The sequence below is a fragment of the Mastigoproctus giganteus genome, chromosome 6 (assembly GCF_048544385.1).
Source record: "Mastigoproctus giganteus isolate SK-2022 chromosome 6, ASM4854438v1, whole genome shotgun sequence".
NCBI lineage: Eukaryota > Metazoa > Arthropoda > Arachnida > Uropygi > Thelyphonidae > Mastigoproctus > Mastigoproctus giganteus.
This window is the reverse complement of record NC_143580.1, coordinates 67,864,739-67,883,389: the sequence shown is the minus strand read 5'-3', so window position 1 is coordinate 67,883,389 and position 18,651 is coordinate 67,864,739. Positions and strand designations below refer to the sequence as shown.

At 41.2% G+C, this 18,651-nt stretch overlaps 1 protein-coding gene across 1 annotated transcript in view; it reads left to right on the top strand.

Moving 5' to 3' along the window:
• LOC150084394 (cell adhesion molecule Dscam1-like) overlaps window positions 1-18,651 on the top strand; it is a 687,198-nt gene that overhangs the window by 282,122 nt on the left and 386,425 nt on the right. The window contains 1 exon segment of the mRNA XM_090376030.1: window positions 5,351-5,503. Coding sequence (XP_090232156.1) covers window positions 5,351-5,503 — 153 coding nt within the window.

The following is an 18,651-nucleotide window of genomic DNA, read 5'->3' as shown; positions in this document are numbered from 1 at the left end:
GATAGGAAGGGTTCTAAAGATGCGGCGAAGAGGGCGGCAGAGGGAACGCCCCCTTGTGGGAGCCCTCTGGAGCATAGAATGTGGTGATAATGGTTTTGATTTCTGATCCATATGGTCCTGGACTGAAGGAGTTTCCTAAGGAGAACTAGGATGTTACCAGAGATTTTGAAGTAGTTGCACAGTATGGTACATAATGCATGGGTGGACAGATTGTCAAAGGCCGCCTTAATGTCGAGGAACACAATATCCAGTTGCTCTTTGTTGCTTAAGGTACTTTCAATTCTGAACAGTGTGTCCAAGAGGTTGGTGATCGTGGAACGTCCAGGTAGAACACTATGGAGGTATGGAGGTTTGTGGCTGAACATGTGATCGGTGAGAGCAGGAAGTATGGCTTTTTCCAAGATTTTGAGGAAAGTGCGTCCTACGGAAATTGGTCTGTAGTCATTAGGCGATTTTGGGTTAGACTTTTTTGGAACGGGAGAAACAATGTGTTCCAGATAGCAGGGTACACTCCTGTTACGAGGACGGAATTGAATGCATCAAGCAAGAGGTCAATGATTTGTACACTACATATTTTAATCATGAAAATAGGGAATCCATCCGGGCCAGTGGTAGACTTGTTGGGATGACTTGATGACCTCAGTAAGGCGTTCCTTTGTGATGGCAATTTTATCCAGTGATGTCTGGTTAGCTGGTGGATTAACTCGAATAAAGGGGTTTTCAGAAAATCTTAGAAATAAAAATAAAACCATTTTTCAGCGGCTTCACTTTGTGTTATTTTTATTACACCTGTCCGGAAACTTTATTGTCGCACTTCGTATATGTAGAAGACCCATAATAAGATGTCTTGAATATGAACTTTAGCTTCCGACTTGTATAACTTATGCGTATATTCCCAAGTGTGAAATTTGAAGAGTACAGAATTTAACTATGGTTAAAATTCTGTACTCTTCAATTAACTATTTAAGTATAGTTAGTTTATACTGTTTAGGTAAATGCAGCAGATAAAGCGATGCTTTGAGTTGGTTTGAGTTTTCTTGGCGCATCAGCAACTAAGGCTATAATGCGCCACACAAGCGATGCAAAATGTGTTTGTCAAGGTATAGTAACGAAATGAAGAGAAAATAAGAGGGGGAAAACACCCGATAGCCTTTCTTAAACACTTTTTGTAACAGTTCAGAAATTCTAACTGCTATTTGTATGTGGTTTAGTGGTACCTTTACGTTAAATGCAAAACAAGCCAAACTAATTTCTCTAACACATTTTATGGTATATCCAATAGATTCACATCCAATTGGCTGCAAGCTCTCTACACTGTATACAAAATAAATGACTGGAATTTTCTTGCTCTTCACCTGAATATTAACTATCTTTTTATCAGCTTGAAAGCAGGTTATCTCTGAAACTGCTTCAGCCACTACCACACGTAAACAGAATCACGTACGAAGAAAAAGAAGTCATAAATCCAGACAGGAAACGCAAACAGAAGTAGTTTGCTGTGCCGCTGAGACCGAAAGTAGGTAAACACAAAGTTCCTTTACGAAACGCCCCACTTTCATAAACATGCAGTTCTTTTGCCTTGGGAATTAAGCTAAATATAAGATGTTCCTAACGTTACGAGGCAATTTTAAAATATCATATTAATATAAAGGAGAAACTGGACATCGGTTTTCCAATGATGGGATCCTCGTGGCTAGAAGAGGGACCACGATAACTATTTTACAATTCCATGTCCCGCTGGTTTCGTTTCCGTAGAGGTAGAAGGCCAACCTTTGCTGACCGAGTTCATCTGTTTTGGACGAGGATCGTGTGTTTTCTTAGCGGAAACGGTTTTTCATACCGGAAAATAAGCAAACTATCACAGAAAACATGCAATTCATAGGTATTATATAGTACCTCCACGATCTTAACTACTTCCGAAGAATCCAACTGACATATGGTGATGCGATCAAGGAGCATGGAAACATTTCGTGTTGGGAAAGGTTTCAACCTTGGAAACGTCAACAGCTATAAAACTACTGTACAGTATATCTATAACGGTAACAATAGAAATTCAATACAGCAAAGCCATCTGTGCGATTTCAACATGCAACTGAATCCTGCAGCAAGATGGTACAGTTATGCTAGGCCCAGTGAGAATTTACATGTATACCAGAGGTCTTCATACAATTCTATTAAAGCCATAGTGGACCCAAGTCGTAATTTTCAGATAAGCATACCCGAAGAACCTAAAAAAAAAACGTGGTTCCTTCCATTCTTCTCATATGTGAAAACAATAGTTACCAGGGGTATTGCCAGGCAGATTGAGGAATGCGATGGTCCACTTTCATAAGTTTCTTCTTCATTTCACTAATTTTTTAGCATTAATAGTGGCAAATGATGCGTTTTGTCTCATTCTCCTTTGATAAGCCCTTGCATTTAACAGAACTTTTATAATTATATTTCACTGATTAATAACAATACTGACATATGCAACGTACTGAATGAACTCAATAAATCAACATAAATATATTTTCTTTCTTCAATATTCATAATATTCTTCTACTGTTAAAAAAGCGTGATTTTACTTAGTTCAAATTTATACACGAATGTGCAGGGAATCCTCAACGACCCAAAAGCTTATCTGACAAGAATCAAGTGACCCAAATCATTAGTGTCTAACGCCACATTAAGTTGCAATTCATGAACATTAAAATATAATTAGCTCGACCTGTCTGATTTATTATTGTACGTGTCATTCATGACTGTCGAGAAAATTAAAAATGTAAACAGCGATCGATGTACGAAGCTACTGTACACTTATGAATGTCATCAATATATTGATTAATATATTTCGTGCAAACATATTCGATCTTATGTTGGATACACCTGACAAGAAGACAGTTCTGCAATATCCATTATTTTAATTGTAGTGTTATACTTCCGCAAAGGAAACCAACACTTTTTAGGACATTGATTAGCGTGTTGGTAAAAAACCTCTTAGGTACTTTGCAATTAGAAAACATTTAGGAACATATTGTCGCATGCAGCGCACCGGGTCTTACCTGATAAGTCCAAAGAATTGTCAAATATTTCAACAATTCTTTTTGCCGTGGAATAACAAATTACTTGTAACCTCCTCAACCACAAATAATTGGTGTTCTGTGTTTCCAGTGTTGCTGTAGGAGAGAAAGCTATTCAATTAATAAAGAACCCTATCCAAGTCAGAATCCCATGAATTTAGAAACGTGGTAATATTAGCTTATTTAGATACTGTTTGGGGATAGAAAATTCGTACAAAAAGAATCTCTTTTTAATGTCGAACAAACTAATTCTGTCACATGGAAAAGTGTCTTATTTAATTACATACTGTCTTAACAACAGTCGTAGGACCGCCCCTTTCATTGGTTATAGGAAATTGTGTATGGCTATGGGCCAGCTTTTTAGTGTTCGTAGACTTTAGGTAGTCTTGATTCCTGGGCTTCGCTACATTATATCAAACATTAAAATTCCCCCTCGAGTTAAATCTATTTTTTTCCCAAGAAATTCGAAAGCATTTCTATAAGTTTAGTTTTTAAGTTACTTCCACGAACGCTTAACTCACTTGCAATGCGGAGTTTGCCGTTGCTAACAGAAAACGCCAAAGAAAGGATTTCTCAGAAATCGCGTTTGAAAATTAGGTTGTAGAATAAAATCGTTATTCTAATATGAATTATATTTTTGATGGTTCCTGGTTTTTCTGTAGGCCCTAGGTACAGTGCTTGAGGTGTCTAATGAAAGGGACGACCCTGTGAATACGAAATATACAAATATTTTGGCCAATAACAGTAATTAGCGGTTATTCCAGAATTCGTTTTATTTGTGTACACGGAACGAAAAAGCTAACAGAATTTTAGAGGAGTGGGTAACGATAGTTGGATAAACAGTGAGGAAAATATCAGTGAATGCCATTTCTCAGGAAATAAACATTCCCAAATCGGCAACTGGCACTGTGCTGAAGAGAGAGAGAGAGAGAGAGAGAGAGAGAGAGAGAGAGAGAGAGAGAGAGAGAGAGAGAGAGAGAGAGAGAGAGAGAGAGGTCTAGAAATGGGTTCAAAAAGCGATCAGTAAGCATAAAATACTAACATGAGTCAACGTGTCTTGAGACGGCTGGTTACCTCATTTCGCCCTCAAACCCTGGAGAGTCTGAATTTGAAGGTACGAACGAACAAATAAAATCTGTAATTTGCCACAACACACGCACACCGACCTACATTGCCAGTCATTCTCAGGGAATGAAATGAATGTAGTACGCAGACTTTTCTAGCAGAAACAAACGCAAACAGTCGATTGGCGTGCTAAAAGACGCACCTAGACTGGAGTGTCGATCTATGGAAATTTGTTCTGTCACTCTACACGCTCTTCCAGTTCGATGGACGTGCTTGGATGTGCCTGGAAAACGCTTACTACCTGAATTTGTTGTTCAACAGTGAAGTTAGAAAGAGGTATGTCATGGATGGACTAGATCCTTTGGTTGCAATGTATGGCACCATGAATTCTATATCCTATACCAATGTCCTGGGTAATACAATGTAACTACACCGTGTCAGATTTATAGAAGTACCACTTCAACAGTGGCTAGCAGAGAAAAAGGACCTAAACCCAACTAGATATCTGTAGGATGAAATGAAAAGCAGAATTATCACAAGACTAAGATGGTCCGCTTCGTTATTGGAATGATTTTAGGGAGAAGTTGAGCACAATAGTACTACCTTCTACCAGAAATTAGTAGAAAGCTTTCTACTATGGTAAATTAGTCGAAAAATAGTCTTTTCATGATGTAATTGGAGTTAATACAATTATTTCTCTCTGGTTCATGAAACTTTAAGATAGGAAGCTTTCGACCCAAAGGTTTGTACCCTGTCCATTGACTTAGATATAATGGCAAAAGCTCTACAGGCTCTGTATATTACAATAGTCTTTGCTCACGAAAAAACTTGACCTAACTAACTCCTTTAATAGTCCTGTTAGCAGTAATTTTGCGAAAACAAATCAATCTAATAAACAAATCTGATATCACCATATATAAAAATTATATATTTATACGCCAGTTACATATATTGTGTTGATCTATCCATACCTTACTAGAAGGCTAACAAAGAATGTTTTGTCTTTGTTTAATCTGCATTCAGTGAAGTTCTAGTAAAAAATAAAATTCTCAAGCCGTTTTAACAAATTAAAGAAATACATTTTGGCCTTTTTTGCATAACCTCACTGAAAGTAAGAAAAATATTTTTGTTGCTTTCCTAGCAAGTATGGACTTTTATTTCTTGCTAATAACAGAAGTCAGGACAAGCTGAAATTTATCATGTTTCTCATTTTCTTTGATCAGGTGGAAGGTACAATGTTTTTCCGACCGGTGAACTTCACATTCGCCATGCAGAGCAGACAAGCGATGGTTCCAGGCACTATCACTGTCAAACCAAACACCGAATTAGTGGAGAGGTGAAGCAGAGCAGTACAGCAGGACACCTAATTATAACAGGTAAAATTTCTCCTTGGACAGGCACATGAAATGAAGTTTCTCCGCTGTTGCGTCTTCTCGCCTGTTAAAGTCTGTTCATTAAATGATGCGGGCATTTTTTAAACTCTGACGAAGAATTAAGGCAGCACCGAGTACGACTCGTGTAGCCTGTCGTGTTGCTGGTATGTCATGTTAGATGACGACAAGGTGGCGTGAATGTTTTAAATTAACAAGAATGTGACAGCATCGAAATATAGCTAAAAACATGTCACACTGTGTCGGATACCGATCCAGCAGCTCATACACAAAATTACATGCACAGGCGCCGCCTAACGAGGGAACTTCGAACCTAGTCTTCATTAGAAAATGTATTTTAGTACTTTTTTGTTTCATTATCCAGTTTTTGATGAAAAGAAATTTATTAAAATAAGCTATATGTCTGTCGCAGCGTGTATACGCTATTATAGTAATTAATTAATTTAGTTATTCTGTTATTCTTTGCTAAAACGCTACATTTCATGCTTATATCAAGCTTATTAAGTAGAGAACTTTATATATGGTCCACTATTGTACAGATCTATTTGAATATAAGTTCTAGTTCCTAACAGTGTGCTGCTTCAGGACTGTTCTACACCCGTGAACTTCAGCTTGCCATGGGGGTTGCTCTCAGCTAATCCTACGACATCCAAATGAGAGTACCTTTCAACTAAAGTTAAAGTTTATGGGAGCAGAAATTCTGAAACCAGTGCAGTGTTATGAAATATACCTACAGTCAACCAACCGCGATAAAGGGACAACGCATACTCCAGGAATCGTAGTGTTTCTGAAGCGTATGATGGATAACAGAATAACGGGTGAAGATGTTTATTTATTAGATTAAATGAGATAATAATACACGAGTATAGCAGTAAATGTTTTTAAATTAATAGTTTAATGTTTCAGTGAAATCAAACAGGAAGTTTAGAAGGCTTTAAGTTGTTTTGAAAGAACGAATTGAAATTGCAGATGTCATTCGAAAGATAGGTGCCCATCTGGATGAAAAGCACACAGCAAAAACTCAACGTCCGTGTGAAGGAAAATGTGACGTCTGTAAGTGAAAAATCATGAACCTCACTACTCTTTTGGATCAAGTCTTCAAGTTTTAGAGACGTTCTTAGAGTGGAGTAGAGTATTGAGGAGTTCTTGGAATGGAGCATCACAGATATTAGAACAATGTTACCTGATAAGGCAATTTTGTGAGTTATACAGAGTTAACAGTTATTTAGAAGAAAATATCATCAATATTTCTTCTTCTGTATCGAAAATCTGTTTTCGATACAAAATAAGCAATATTTATGGTATGCGTATGCCAATAAAGGTTTAAAGTTAATGTTATTCCCAATAAACACAGGTATTCTTGCCTAGAAATCAGATTGTTGTAGAAGATGAGTGGAACCAGCAGATGCATCTGATTTTGAGAAACTAAGTTTTGGAAGGATTGAAATTATCTGAGTTCTTTTCCTATTGGTTGTTTTAGATATAGCGCGGTCGGCATGCAATGTCTATAAACTGTAGTTCGTTTTTCTGTTTATCTAGATGAAAAACTCGAGTCTCTGAGAGATAAATAAAACCATTCATCGATCCCCCGAGACCAACTAACTCAGCAATGGTGTAGAAAAAGCCAATAAATTCCTCTCGTATTGACAGGATTCGAGTCCAATCCTTTTTCACGATGTCAAGGGAAGACAATATAACCATTGTTCCAGTCGCCTGTGCCATTTTCTTCTCTCACTAAAGAATTACCTGCAAATCAGTATTTAAGAAACTATTGGTGGATATAAGCTAAGTTGTGGATGTGAATTAGTATTTATAGAACCGAAAATAGAAATATAGCACTGTTGTGAGAAAAACTATGGATAGGATTTCGAATTAGTGGAAAAAAACGTCTTTAATATACAGGAGGAAAAGTTGTGTGAAAGTCGAAACTCCAAGGTTAATTGAGCATTTAGAATGCAGAGCCATCTATCATCACCAGCAGCGAGAGATCACATTGGAAAGTGCTTACCCAAATATAAAGATTTAAGGGAAGACCCTAAAGTAAAAGCTGTTTTAGAAAGCTTTGATACTAGATGGATAGCTTACTTGAAATTGTTCAATAAATATTTAAGGATGATGCCATTTCCATATGATCTAGGCTTACTCCACAACTGGTAAAGTTTCGCAACAAAAACGCTGTTTCAGTGCATGCAATGCAGGTCTTATTTAGACCCTGGGATCTTCGCTGATAATATTTCCTCTCATTTCATTTTCATTTATTTACACACACAAATTTGATGTACATTCTCAAAATATATGTGCAATATTATAAACATTCTCAAATATATTTATCCTGTGTGTGTGGGGGGGGGGCTCCTAGGCAAATGCCCATATCCACTTTGTCCTCTGTGACGTACAGAAATTCTGTATAGCGAGTGTGAGAAGAGGGTGTTTGGTGTTATGAGTGGCGTGTGTTCTGTTGTTGAGTGGACAGAAAAAATTAATAAATAAATAAAATAAAAACAGTTGCCACAATGAGACTACTCAAAGGGATACTGTATAGTTATTGGCCACAATTAGACTTCAATAGCCATAAAACTTAGGATCTGGAAGGAGCCTAGTCCACGAACGTTTAGCACATAACAATTCAGTAAGTAGCCATCACGAGATTACCTCCACATAATTTGCTCTTAGATGAGCCCAACTTGCTCAGCATCAGATGTTTTCTTCATTTAGATAATTAGATCCTCACTTGAATACAGCAAATAGTCATCAGGACCACTGCGAAATTCCCTATGATCGTACAGTTCCTATTCCACTCTCTTCCTCGATCTGGCTTGTTCTTCTTAAGATGACTACTTCTTCTTCCTTTCTTGTCGTGTTCATAACTTTTCCATCGTCAAGCTGATAATATAAATAATCCGTTATTTTAAAAAAAGTCACATTCAAAACAGTAACTATAAGCTTCTGACGTTGCTAGAAGTCTAGTGGATATAATCGCCGTCCTCCAACGCCCGGTGGAAAGACTAACGTCCATATCCCGTCAACAACGCAAGGTATTTTTGTGGACTTTGTCACAACGTGCCTGAGTTAGTCGGTCGCAGTTTCGGCAATATACTGATATCTCATAGCCTTAGCTGCTTTAGCGTTTAATACACCCCTAACCTAATTAATAAACCTCTATACTGCGAGCCTATTCTCCATATCCTACAAAATATGAGTGGCTGCGTATACTACACTGCTTGACAAAATTAACAGAAAAAAAAATGTTTTTCATGAATATTTTATTGTGAGCAGGTCGCCGAAGGCAAATATTTGATATAATAGGCATCCTGGCATGCAAATTACGAGTATCTAATAGAAATCTATCTACTACCTTACAGAGCCGCATATTATGCAAATAATTCTTGCCTATAAAAACACGTGTTGCGACATCACTTCATTCCCATTTTTTAACTTGCTCAGTGGGATAGCTACATCTCCATTTCTCAGGCAAGTTATGGAAGTTATCGTCATTTAAATGATTCTTTGAAATGGCGGGCCGTTGGGCGACTTGAAGCTGGGCAGTCCCAGGCGGAATTGGCACTTTGGCTCATAACGCAGTGTCGTCTTGGCGCTATAGAAGCAGTTTCAGGAGACAGGAATCATTACAAGAGTTGGCCAAGGTCACCAGAGGGCTACGTCAACCAGAACAGACCGGTCTCTGGCTCTAACAGCAATACGAAACTCGACAAAGTCCTGTCATCAACTGTCTGTTGAGATTGCTGGGGCCACAGATGAAAACATTTCCAACCGGACTGTGTTAAGAACACTTAATTCAAGTGGACTCTGATCAAGGAAGCCAGTGGTTTATATCCCATTAACCCCAAACCACCTCAGACCTCATCGAATCTGATGCTATGAACATGTGACCTGGAGCCCAGTTCTATTCCCTGATGAATCCCGTTATAGCCCGCAAACAGATTATATTATTTCATCTGGAGACAACGAGGAATGTGGTACCGTTCCTCCACATCAGAGTTTGTTTGTTGTTATTTGGTTTTTAGGAGCATTAGCAACTAAGGCCATATTGCTCCGGGATATGCGGTGGTCATTCCTTGACCTTTCTGCATCCTCCGTATTTGGTGGTGACGGGCTCGAACCCCGGTCTAATCAAGAAGCGTGTGCTACGCACTACTGCTCCTTCCCACCTGGCTACGGAGGCGCCTCCACATCAGAGAAAGGGACGCTTACGGTGGAAGCGACGTTCTCGTGTAGGGCTGAATAATGATCAACGGCTGTACCCCTCCATGTTTTTGATAGGGGCGCCGTAACTACACAAAGGTAGTGAAAGTGTATTGATGTCTAACGGCACCAGAGGTTCCCCCCATCTCCGTGTTGCTTTCATTGTGGGTGTACCAGTTCACCGGGAAATGCCAGAGATTTAAAAGTGTGGGCTTTGTATTTGTGTGATGTCGTGTACCGTTGTTCACCTGGTCGTTTAGGCCGCTGGATCCCTGCTGAGTCCCAACGTTGCCCCACTTTCGCCCCATGGAGGCAGATCAGGAACCCAGTAGACTCAGTTACTCTGGCAGGTCCTGCCGCGTAATTTCCTGAGATTTCGGCGGCTAGCATCTTAAAAAAAAAAAAAAAAAAAAAAAAATTGTAACTAATCGATTGCGTGAGAGTGGTGTCCCTTGAATTTGAAAAGGCCAAAATATGAGCGAAAGGTGATTTGACATGCTTAAATTTAGGTGTGTGGCGTTTTTGCTAGTGTACAGATGGAGAGGGGAGGAAGACTGAAGACTGGGGTAGAGAAAGGCAGAAGTATGGGGCCAATAGAGAAGGTGGCCCCAGGTTTCAGTGGGGCAGGCCCATGCACCACTACAGAGGAAAAGTGGGGGTGGAAAGGAGGGGGAAGAGACAAAAGAAAAAAAAACCGCTCCTCCCTTCCCCCCAGGGAAATGTAATTCAAAGATGAAGGGGGCTAGGGTGCCCTCTTCAGGCCGCCATATGGCATTTGGCAATTAAGCTGCACTTTTGTCGTTTCTAGCTGCACTATTTATTGGGCTAGCCCCATCCTTGTGTTTTCTTATTCCTGCTTTGGGTGTTTTTTTTGGGGAGATTGGTTCCTTATTTGTCTCAGCTGGTGGTGAATCACTGTCAACCAGGCGCTGCGTCCACCATCTTTGTTTGGCTGGGTCAGGTTATCTCAATTTGTCTTTGAGTGCTCAGGAGGATTGATCATTGTAGTTGAGAATCATACTCGATGTCTCCTGGGATGTCTTGTCCTTGTGTGGTTTTGCTTACGACATTCTCTTCAGTGGATCTTCTCGTCAGTTCCCGATCACATTTCGAGTTGTTCTTCTTGTGAAGAGGTCCCAGGCAAATCTGGACAGGATTTGGTATTCGTCCCTTGAATCCAATAGGTGATGTTCTTGCCGTTGGGGTATGAATCTTAATCTCGTTATGAAGATTCCCTGCAGGTCCTCGTACATGGGGCACTGGTACATCAGATGCTCTCAGCTTTCTTTCTCCACAAGGACAGTTTGGATCTTGGAGTATACCCAAAGTGGCGAGTTTGTCATTAAAGGGCCAGTGGCCAGTCAGCATGAAGGTTGTGTAGAGGCCCGGGTGGAGCCACGCAGGTAACTTCGGGTAGGTTTTTTCTGCAAGGGGGATAAATTTCCTCGTTACCTCGCCCTTGTGCGAGGTGGACCATCTGGTCTGTCTGCCGCGTTTGTTTCAAGTGTGCCTGCAATCGTGCTTTCTCTTGTTTTTCTCCGTTTTCCGGTTCTATTGTATGCTCCAAGAAGTTAACGGTATTCCCTTTCATTATGTAGTATGTCAGGCCACATCTAATGATTTCCAGATCCAGCGGCAAGACTCCCACCAGAACCTGGAGCGCCTCTGTGCTGACTGTATTACAAGCACGCGTTATTTTCAACAATATTGACCGTTGTATTGAGTTCAGGATCCTTTTGTTGGCTACAGTCGTCATTTTGTTGTAGAACGTGGCAGCTGCGTATGTGATTAAGGGGATAAAAGTGGCTTTGTAATAAAGAGCCAGTGTTCTTTTGTTTAGTCCCCAGTCTCGTCGCGTGACTCGGGCTACATGGCAGCATAGTTTCTAATTTACTTTCTGAGTTGTATGAGATGTGGCCTGAACGTGAACTTTGTGTCGAGGAGATATGCCAAGATATCTCATTTCGGTGGCTAACCTGATTGTAGCTCCGTTTATTTTTATCTCTGGGGGTCTTCTTGGAACAAGGGTTCCCCTGAGGAGTATGGATGTTGTTTTGGTGGGCATATTACCAGGTAGTTCGCTTCTGCCCATTCCTGTAGAGTGATGAGGGCTCTGTTTGCTGCTATTTCCAACTGGGCTCTGGAGTTAGCCGCCACTGTCAATATTAGGTCGTCGGCGGATGCCTGTGACTTGACGTCTCCCAGGTCGATACGCAGGAACTCATCGAAAACGAAATTCCACAACAGTGGGCCCAAAACTGACCCTTGCAAGCATCCTCTGTGTACTTCTCTGACTAATCTTTGATAAGGGGTTATGACTTTATCTTTCGCTGTGAGAGGTAGGAGCTGATGGCATGAAAGAGGTTTGTTGGATTTTGCGCCTGTCGGAGTCTGCCAAGGACTCTCGGCCACGAGAGAGAGAGAGTCGAACGCCCCGGCAAAGTACACCGAAATGGCCAGGAAGTATTTGCTTTGGCATTCTTCCACTGCAATGAGGAGATTCCTCACGGCGTCTGTTGTGGAGGATCCAGGCTTGAAGCCATATTGGTTTGGTGCATTTAAATCCGCTGCTGTATAGTGTTGCTGTAGTTGCTTGTGTAGGAGTCTTTCATAGAGTTTACTTGCCACGGTTAGGAGCGCTATTGGCCTGTATGATTCTGGTTGCTCAGGGTTCTTGCCAGGATATTTGAGGATTAATTTTAGACTCTCTGTCCTCCACTGTTTTGGGAAGTATCCCGCTTTCAGACAGCAGTTATATAGGTGCAGAAGTAGGTTGGGTGCCAATTCAACCACTCGCTTGACGATCTCAGGTTCCATCTGGTCTGTGGCGGCGCACTTTCTGTTTCTAATCCTTGCTGCCGCCTGCTGCAGCTCTTCCAAGGTGAAGGGGGTTCCTGTGCTTCTGTATCATAGTGACAGAGTTCTCGGCGCCACTTGCTCTCTGTAGATGGTATCTAGAATGTAGCGGTTATCTGGCCTTGGGGAGTTCTTGTTGTCGTGAGTACCTCGCCTCTAGGGAGTTTGTTTGTTGTGACCTTATACACCACTCCCCAGGGGTCGTTGTTTCCTGTTGTTTTCACTAGTTGTTCCCATGCGTTTCTTTTACTTCTCTGAATCTTGTCTGTATACTGGTTTCTAACTGTCCTGTATAGTTGTTTTAGTGCCTCCACCTCATGCGCCGGCCACGTTCTGCGGGCTCGCTGGAAGTCCTTTCTTCTTGCTACCTCCTTCCTCAGTTCCTGTAGCTCCACGGACCACCATGGGACCGCTCCGGGCATAGGATTTTCTTTTTATTGCAATTTGGGTGACATTTGTTATGAGATCCGTTGTCTTTTGTTGCCGGGCATCCGGATCAGTCTCCGCTTGGATTTCTTGATATCTAGAGTGGATTGCTTTAGTGAGCGTTTCTTTAAAGAGGTTCCAATCAGCTTTGTTGATGGCGAACCTATTAAGCTGATGCCTAGTTGCTGAAATTCTGGCAAGGTTTCTTTTGATCCGGAAGGTGATTACCCGGTGGTCCGATGTGGTCCAGGAGTTCTCTACCCTCCACTCTGCGACGTGTTAGGCCAAATTGGTTGTGGCGAGGGAGATATCAATCGTCGCCTCCCACTGTAGGTCGCAAAAAAGTTGGGAGCTGGTTCGGTTTGTTTAGGACAGTCAGCCGTGATCCAGAGAGGAAGTCTTCCAGGAACACCCCGTTGTGGGTCCCTCTTCTATCCTCTGTGGTGCTGTGCCATGTAGGCGATCGGCAGTTGACGTCCGATCCAATGATTATTTTTGGTCTTGTAATATGTCTAGGAGGTGCTGCAGGTAGTTCGTAGCTGGAATGATATCCTGTCCTGGTCGGCAGTACAAGGAGACCACAAAGAAGTCCTCAGTTGGCGAGTTCACGTGAGCACAAATTATTATTATTATTATTTTAGGGTTGCCCGTAATTAAATACATTAACCTGTATTTGTGTCTGTAAATTGCGTATGTTCTATGGTTTGATTTGCCTGTTTTGCTGGACGAAAAACCCCCAGTTACTGGAGAGAAAAACCTTGCTATCTACGCCTGAGACCAACTAACTCAGCCACGGAGTGAAAAAAGCCCATTAAAGTTCCTCGCGTCATCGACTAACGTGAGCACAGACTGCCCACGACGAACAGAGCTGTCCGACCTTTGTCACCATTATGTTAGGGTTTCGCCCTATTATTGCTGCCCATGGGTTGTCTCCATAATTTTGGATGAGCTTGTAGGCTAAAGGGTAACCTCTTACTTTTTTACCATGAGTGTATGGCTCCTGAATTAGAAGGATACCAGCCCCCTCCTCATCTGCCTTCAGCCACAGCTGGGTGGAAACCGTTTTAGCCCTCTGCGCATTGTGCTGGAAAATCTTAACCTCTGTGCAGTTATTTTTTTTCCCGCGTGTCTCCATAATCGGTTCTGTTTTGGTATATTCCTTTAGCTTTAATATAACATGGGCACTTTGAATCTCTTACTGAGTGGTTGGCATCCATTTGTGTTTTGCAGTTCGCGCATGTAGGGGTGTTGCTCTTATTTGGGCAGTTTCTGAACTCGTGCCCCTTTCCGGTGCAGTGCCAGCACGTCGGAGCCTTCTGCACACACATGTGGGTGGTGTGGCCACACTTCAGAAACCTGAAACATTTCGGCACCACCACATGTTCCTTGAATCTATGTGAGCTCCATTGCACATAAAGTCGGGTCAGGTCCCTCAGAGCCCGCCATGCGTCTGGTGTCAATTCCACGACCCAATTTCCAGTATTATTATCTCTGGACATAGGCGAGTACCTCGGGATTATAAGTTCTTCACACTCCCGCTCTGTCATGATTTCCTGTAGGTTTCTCTCATAGAATTCCTCTACTAGGTCCTGCGGGCCAATGTCCTTGGGTAGGCCAAATATGATAGCTGTTGGGCCCCTTCTTCTAGGGGGGGGGGGTCCGCCTGCAGTCCCAGAGTTGCCAGCTTGCGGTTTTCCATGATCGCTTGTATTTCTCCTTTAGTCTCCGTCTTAATGGCGATTCCGGTGCTTCTCATCTTTCTGATTGCCTTTATCCATGTTCTTTTAAGGTCTTCGTTCATGGATTCCATGATTTTAGCTTTGATAACCTCACTTTTTGTTTCTTGCTTCACGTTCTTTGGTCGTACAATTACTAGGTTTGGAGTTTTTAAGAGGGTTTTCCTCTTTGGCTGTGCCTGGTCAGCTTCATTTGTATCTATAGCTGGGACCGGTGTCCTCAGCGCCTGTGCGTAGGATGGGGCGTGCTGTGGCATTTGGTTTCCGCCATTCGCTCGGAGGATCTCCAGAACTGCAATCGCTTTCTGATGCTCCTCATTCGTTTTAAGCAGTATTGTTTCCAGTTTTGTCCATCGTAGGACAATCTCTGTTCTTAGCATGAAGGATATTCTATTGCTATTGTCTTTCATAATGGTCTCTAACTCTGTTCGTAAGATTAAGGCCTGCTCCAGGACTGTCCCCTAGGGAAGGGTAGGATCTAGTGGGGATTTTGTCTCCCTGCCTTTGGTCTTCGATACCTTTGTGCTGCTCTGGCGGTTCCTTGGCTTCACTAGTGCTGCGTGTTTCCCAGTCCAATTTTGGGCCCATTCTTCTTCTATTCTTCCATTTTGTGGTCTCCCGTCTTCGTTCTTCAGGGTCATCAACTCTTTCAATTGGAGTTTGTTCCATCATGACTTCCTCAGATTGGCTTTGTGAGTCATTTGGGGTTATTTCCACAATTTCATTTTCCATTTTGTAAATTTTCCGGATTAACGAGGTTGTCCGAATTAGCAGTTCCTAGTTGTATTATTTTGTTGGAGGCTCCAAGAGCTGCTGAAGGATTCAAACCACAAGTCCGTGGGTATATTTGTTGCCCTATAATCAACGGGCGAAGTTTTGTGCTCTTCTCCCACTGGCAGGTTGGGGGGGGAAAACGCCAAATAACTCTGTATAGTGCCTTCAGATGGACATTAGTGAAATGCAGCAGTCAAAGTCACAGCTGAAGGAGTAGATGTCAACTCACTAATCCCTGCGCCGGAGCGGAATACTACACATTCCGTTGTCCCACAAGCCTCCAAGTCAAGTGCAGGGTATTTGCGTGGCAACCACAGTATAATTGCCTCTCTATAGCCCTGCTATCAGCCGCATGGTGACCAATACGGTCTGGCAACAAAGGATATAGCTAAAAAAACGTAAATAACCTGCAAAGTTCCCAGTAAATAAGCAAACGTTTCTCACCCTGTGATCCACTGTTGTAGTTCTACTGAAGAGTACAATTTTCAAAAACTAGTAAGTACTATAACCACAAATTCATGAACAAAATTCAGGAGAGCGGAAAACGTGCGTCCACACTTAACGGGGGCCATACTGGCGATCACTACACAGAGGTACTGAGAACAGATCCTCGAACCCTATGTGCGACATTTTCGGGGTGCAGTTAGCCCAGATTTTCGTTTCATGCACAACACCACCACACAGAGCACAAGTGGTGCAGGAATATCTTGAAACTGAAGATATAGAAACTTCCGTGGCCAGCACGATCCCTAGACTTAAATCCAATCGGATATATGAAGTGCGCTTGGGCGTCGCATTGCACGCCGACAGCCAACTGCTCGGTTACTTGGTGAGCTAAGGTCTACGCTGGTGAAGGATGTGATTTGTTGCCACAGAATCTTATAGACGCCATTATATCGAGCACGGTTCACCGCTATCAGGCCTGTTTAGCCATTTGAAGTTATCAGACGCCGTACTGATGTCATGTGATCATATTTTCGAGCATCTTGTATCGACTTCTGTAATGTGATCTTTTTGGTAATTCTTATACAACTCCTTAAAATGACCCTTATAACTACCCGAAGTTTCTCGCTGCCTCCTCATTTCATCGTTATTCTAGGGTACACCAACCATAACCGCCGTATTTTTGTACGATCAAAAATTATGGAACAAATTTTAAATCCTGTGGAAAAACCTCGTGATCTTTATTTTCATTCCCAGTGATCTATTTGGATGGATGAATAGTTAGGAAGAGGGTTGGATGACGTTTATTATGAATTGTCAGGAGATAAAAACATTAATACGTATATTTTTGCGAAGTGGCAGATTGGAAAAAATGTTGGATTACTTTATTAGAAAAAAAAAATTGGTTGTACAAGACAGCCAATTTTTTTCGATGTTGACACTTAAATTGCACCAGATAGTGAACCCCTTCCTTAAAATATTGTATGGCAGTTATAATGCTATAGGATCCATAATCCTATGGTGACTGAGACTACTATTTAAAAAAATTGAAAATAAAAACATATTTGCACAAGAGAGCGTTTGTTTCTGTATGATTTAAAACAAAACTTGCAAAGTTTGGCTATAAATGCCCATAAATAATATGTGACCTGTGTTTTGTGGAGATAACAGGCATCTAGTATTTTGACCATTCAAAGTCATAAAACTATATATTAATTTCAATACATTGTTTTATTTCTGTCTGACATGTTTATACAACTGGCTGGTGATATAGGAAGTTACTTTTAATTTCGAGTTTGGCTTGAATCTGCGAGACTACTGGTTTATCTCCTCGCTGCAGCGTGGAGTCCTAGTTATGAACTCAATCCACGAACACCGAAAATAACATAGTATGAAAATGCTGAAATACGTTTACTGCTTTGGCAATTACATAAAGAAAAACCTCTAAGATATTTTATTTGCATACAAAGCTTAGCTACAACAAATAATTCAAAGTTACAGCGTGATCTAACAAAGTTCTACACTTTCCCACTGTTACACATGATGGAATACCACGAAATTTTATTTACCCATAAAAAAACAGTATAAAATGCCTTCAATATAGTTCCAATCTCTTCGCCGCATTTTACACCTGTGAAAAACTATGGATACTGCGCAGTGCTGGCTCAGGTGTCCGAAAAGGCCTGTTCGATTCTCATTAATAAGAAAATTTTATTGGTTTTTTTACACAATGTGGCTGAGTTAGTCGATCTCGGGCGATGACTGCATGGTTTTTTCTCCCTGAAAGTCGAGTTTTTCGCCTAGAAAATAGCTAATCAACAGAAGCATACACAGTTATAGGCACAATAGATGCCTCACAGCCTTAGTTGCTTTGGCGTATAACACACACGCAACCTAAAGTAATGTAGCAAAGTGATAGCCTGCTGACACTCAAGCTGTCCTCTACCCGATGTCCTCACGGTAGCACAGTGGTTATTCTCCCCGAAACTTGGGTTTTTTGTCCAGAAAAACCGACCAGAGAACACATTCAATTTATGCGCATAAATATACTTGGATGAGGTTGTTCTTGGGTAACCCTAATATGACAGTGTTTTTTTAATCTCATGTGGATTCTAATATTTGCCACTGCCATCTTATTTTCCACGTGCTAGAAAAGTCCATAACTTGCCTTTCGCATAATTCACAAGAAAAATGGTACTCGCGGGACAGTGTGTTCTTTGGGGTCAATGGAGTATGACACTTTGGACATTGTACGTCACAATAAAAAAAAATTTTTTACCAGGTTCCTGGCATGGTTCTACGTACGCAGAAAACCGGGATGAAACCATGGACTGGTACTTTCAATTACAGCACCTGAAAGTTTCTTCATTAGGGCTATTATCAAAAGTTGGACTTCAGCGCAATGCAGGCATTAACTCAAATCATCAAAGAATAATGAACTTTGTTATGCCTACCTAAATAGTGGAAACACACGTTAATTTCACGAGTAAAGGCGTACCAGAACACAACATCACATCTACAGGTTATTGCAGTTAAAGGGCACCAAGTTTATTTGGCTTTTTTTTTTTTATTTTTTTAGGTTTAGGCTGTGTGTCATTGTGTTTTTTTCATATTCGAACTGAAATTTTAAAACGTTGATTGAGTTTAATCGTTTACATTTACAATTTTTAAACTGAAAATTTTCTTAATCAACTA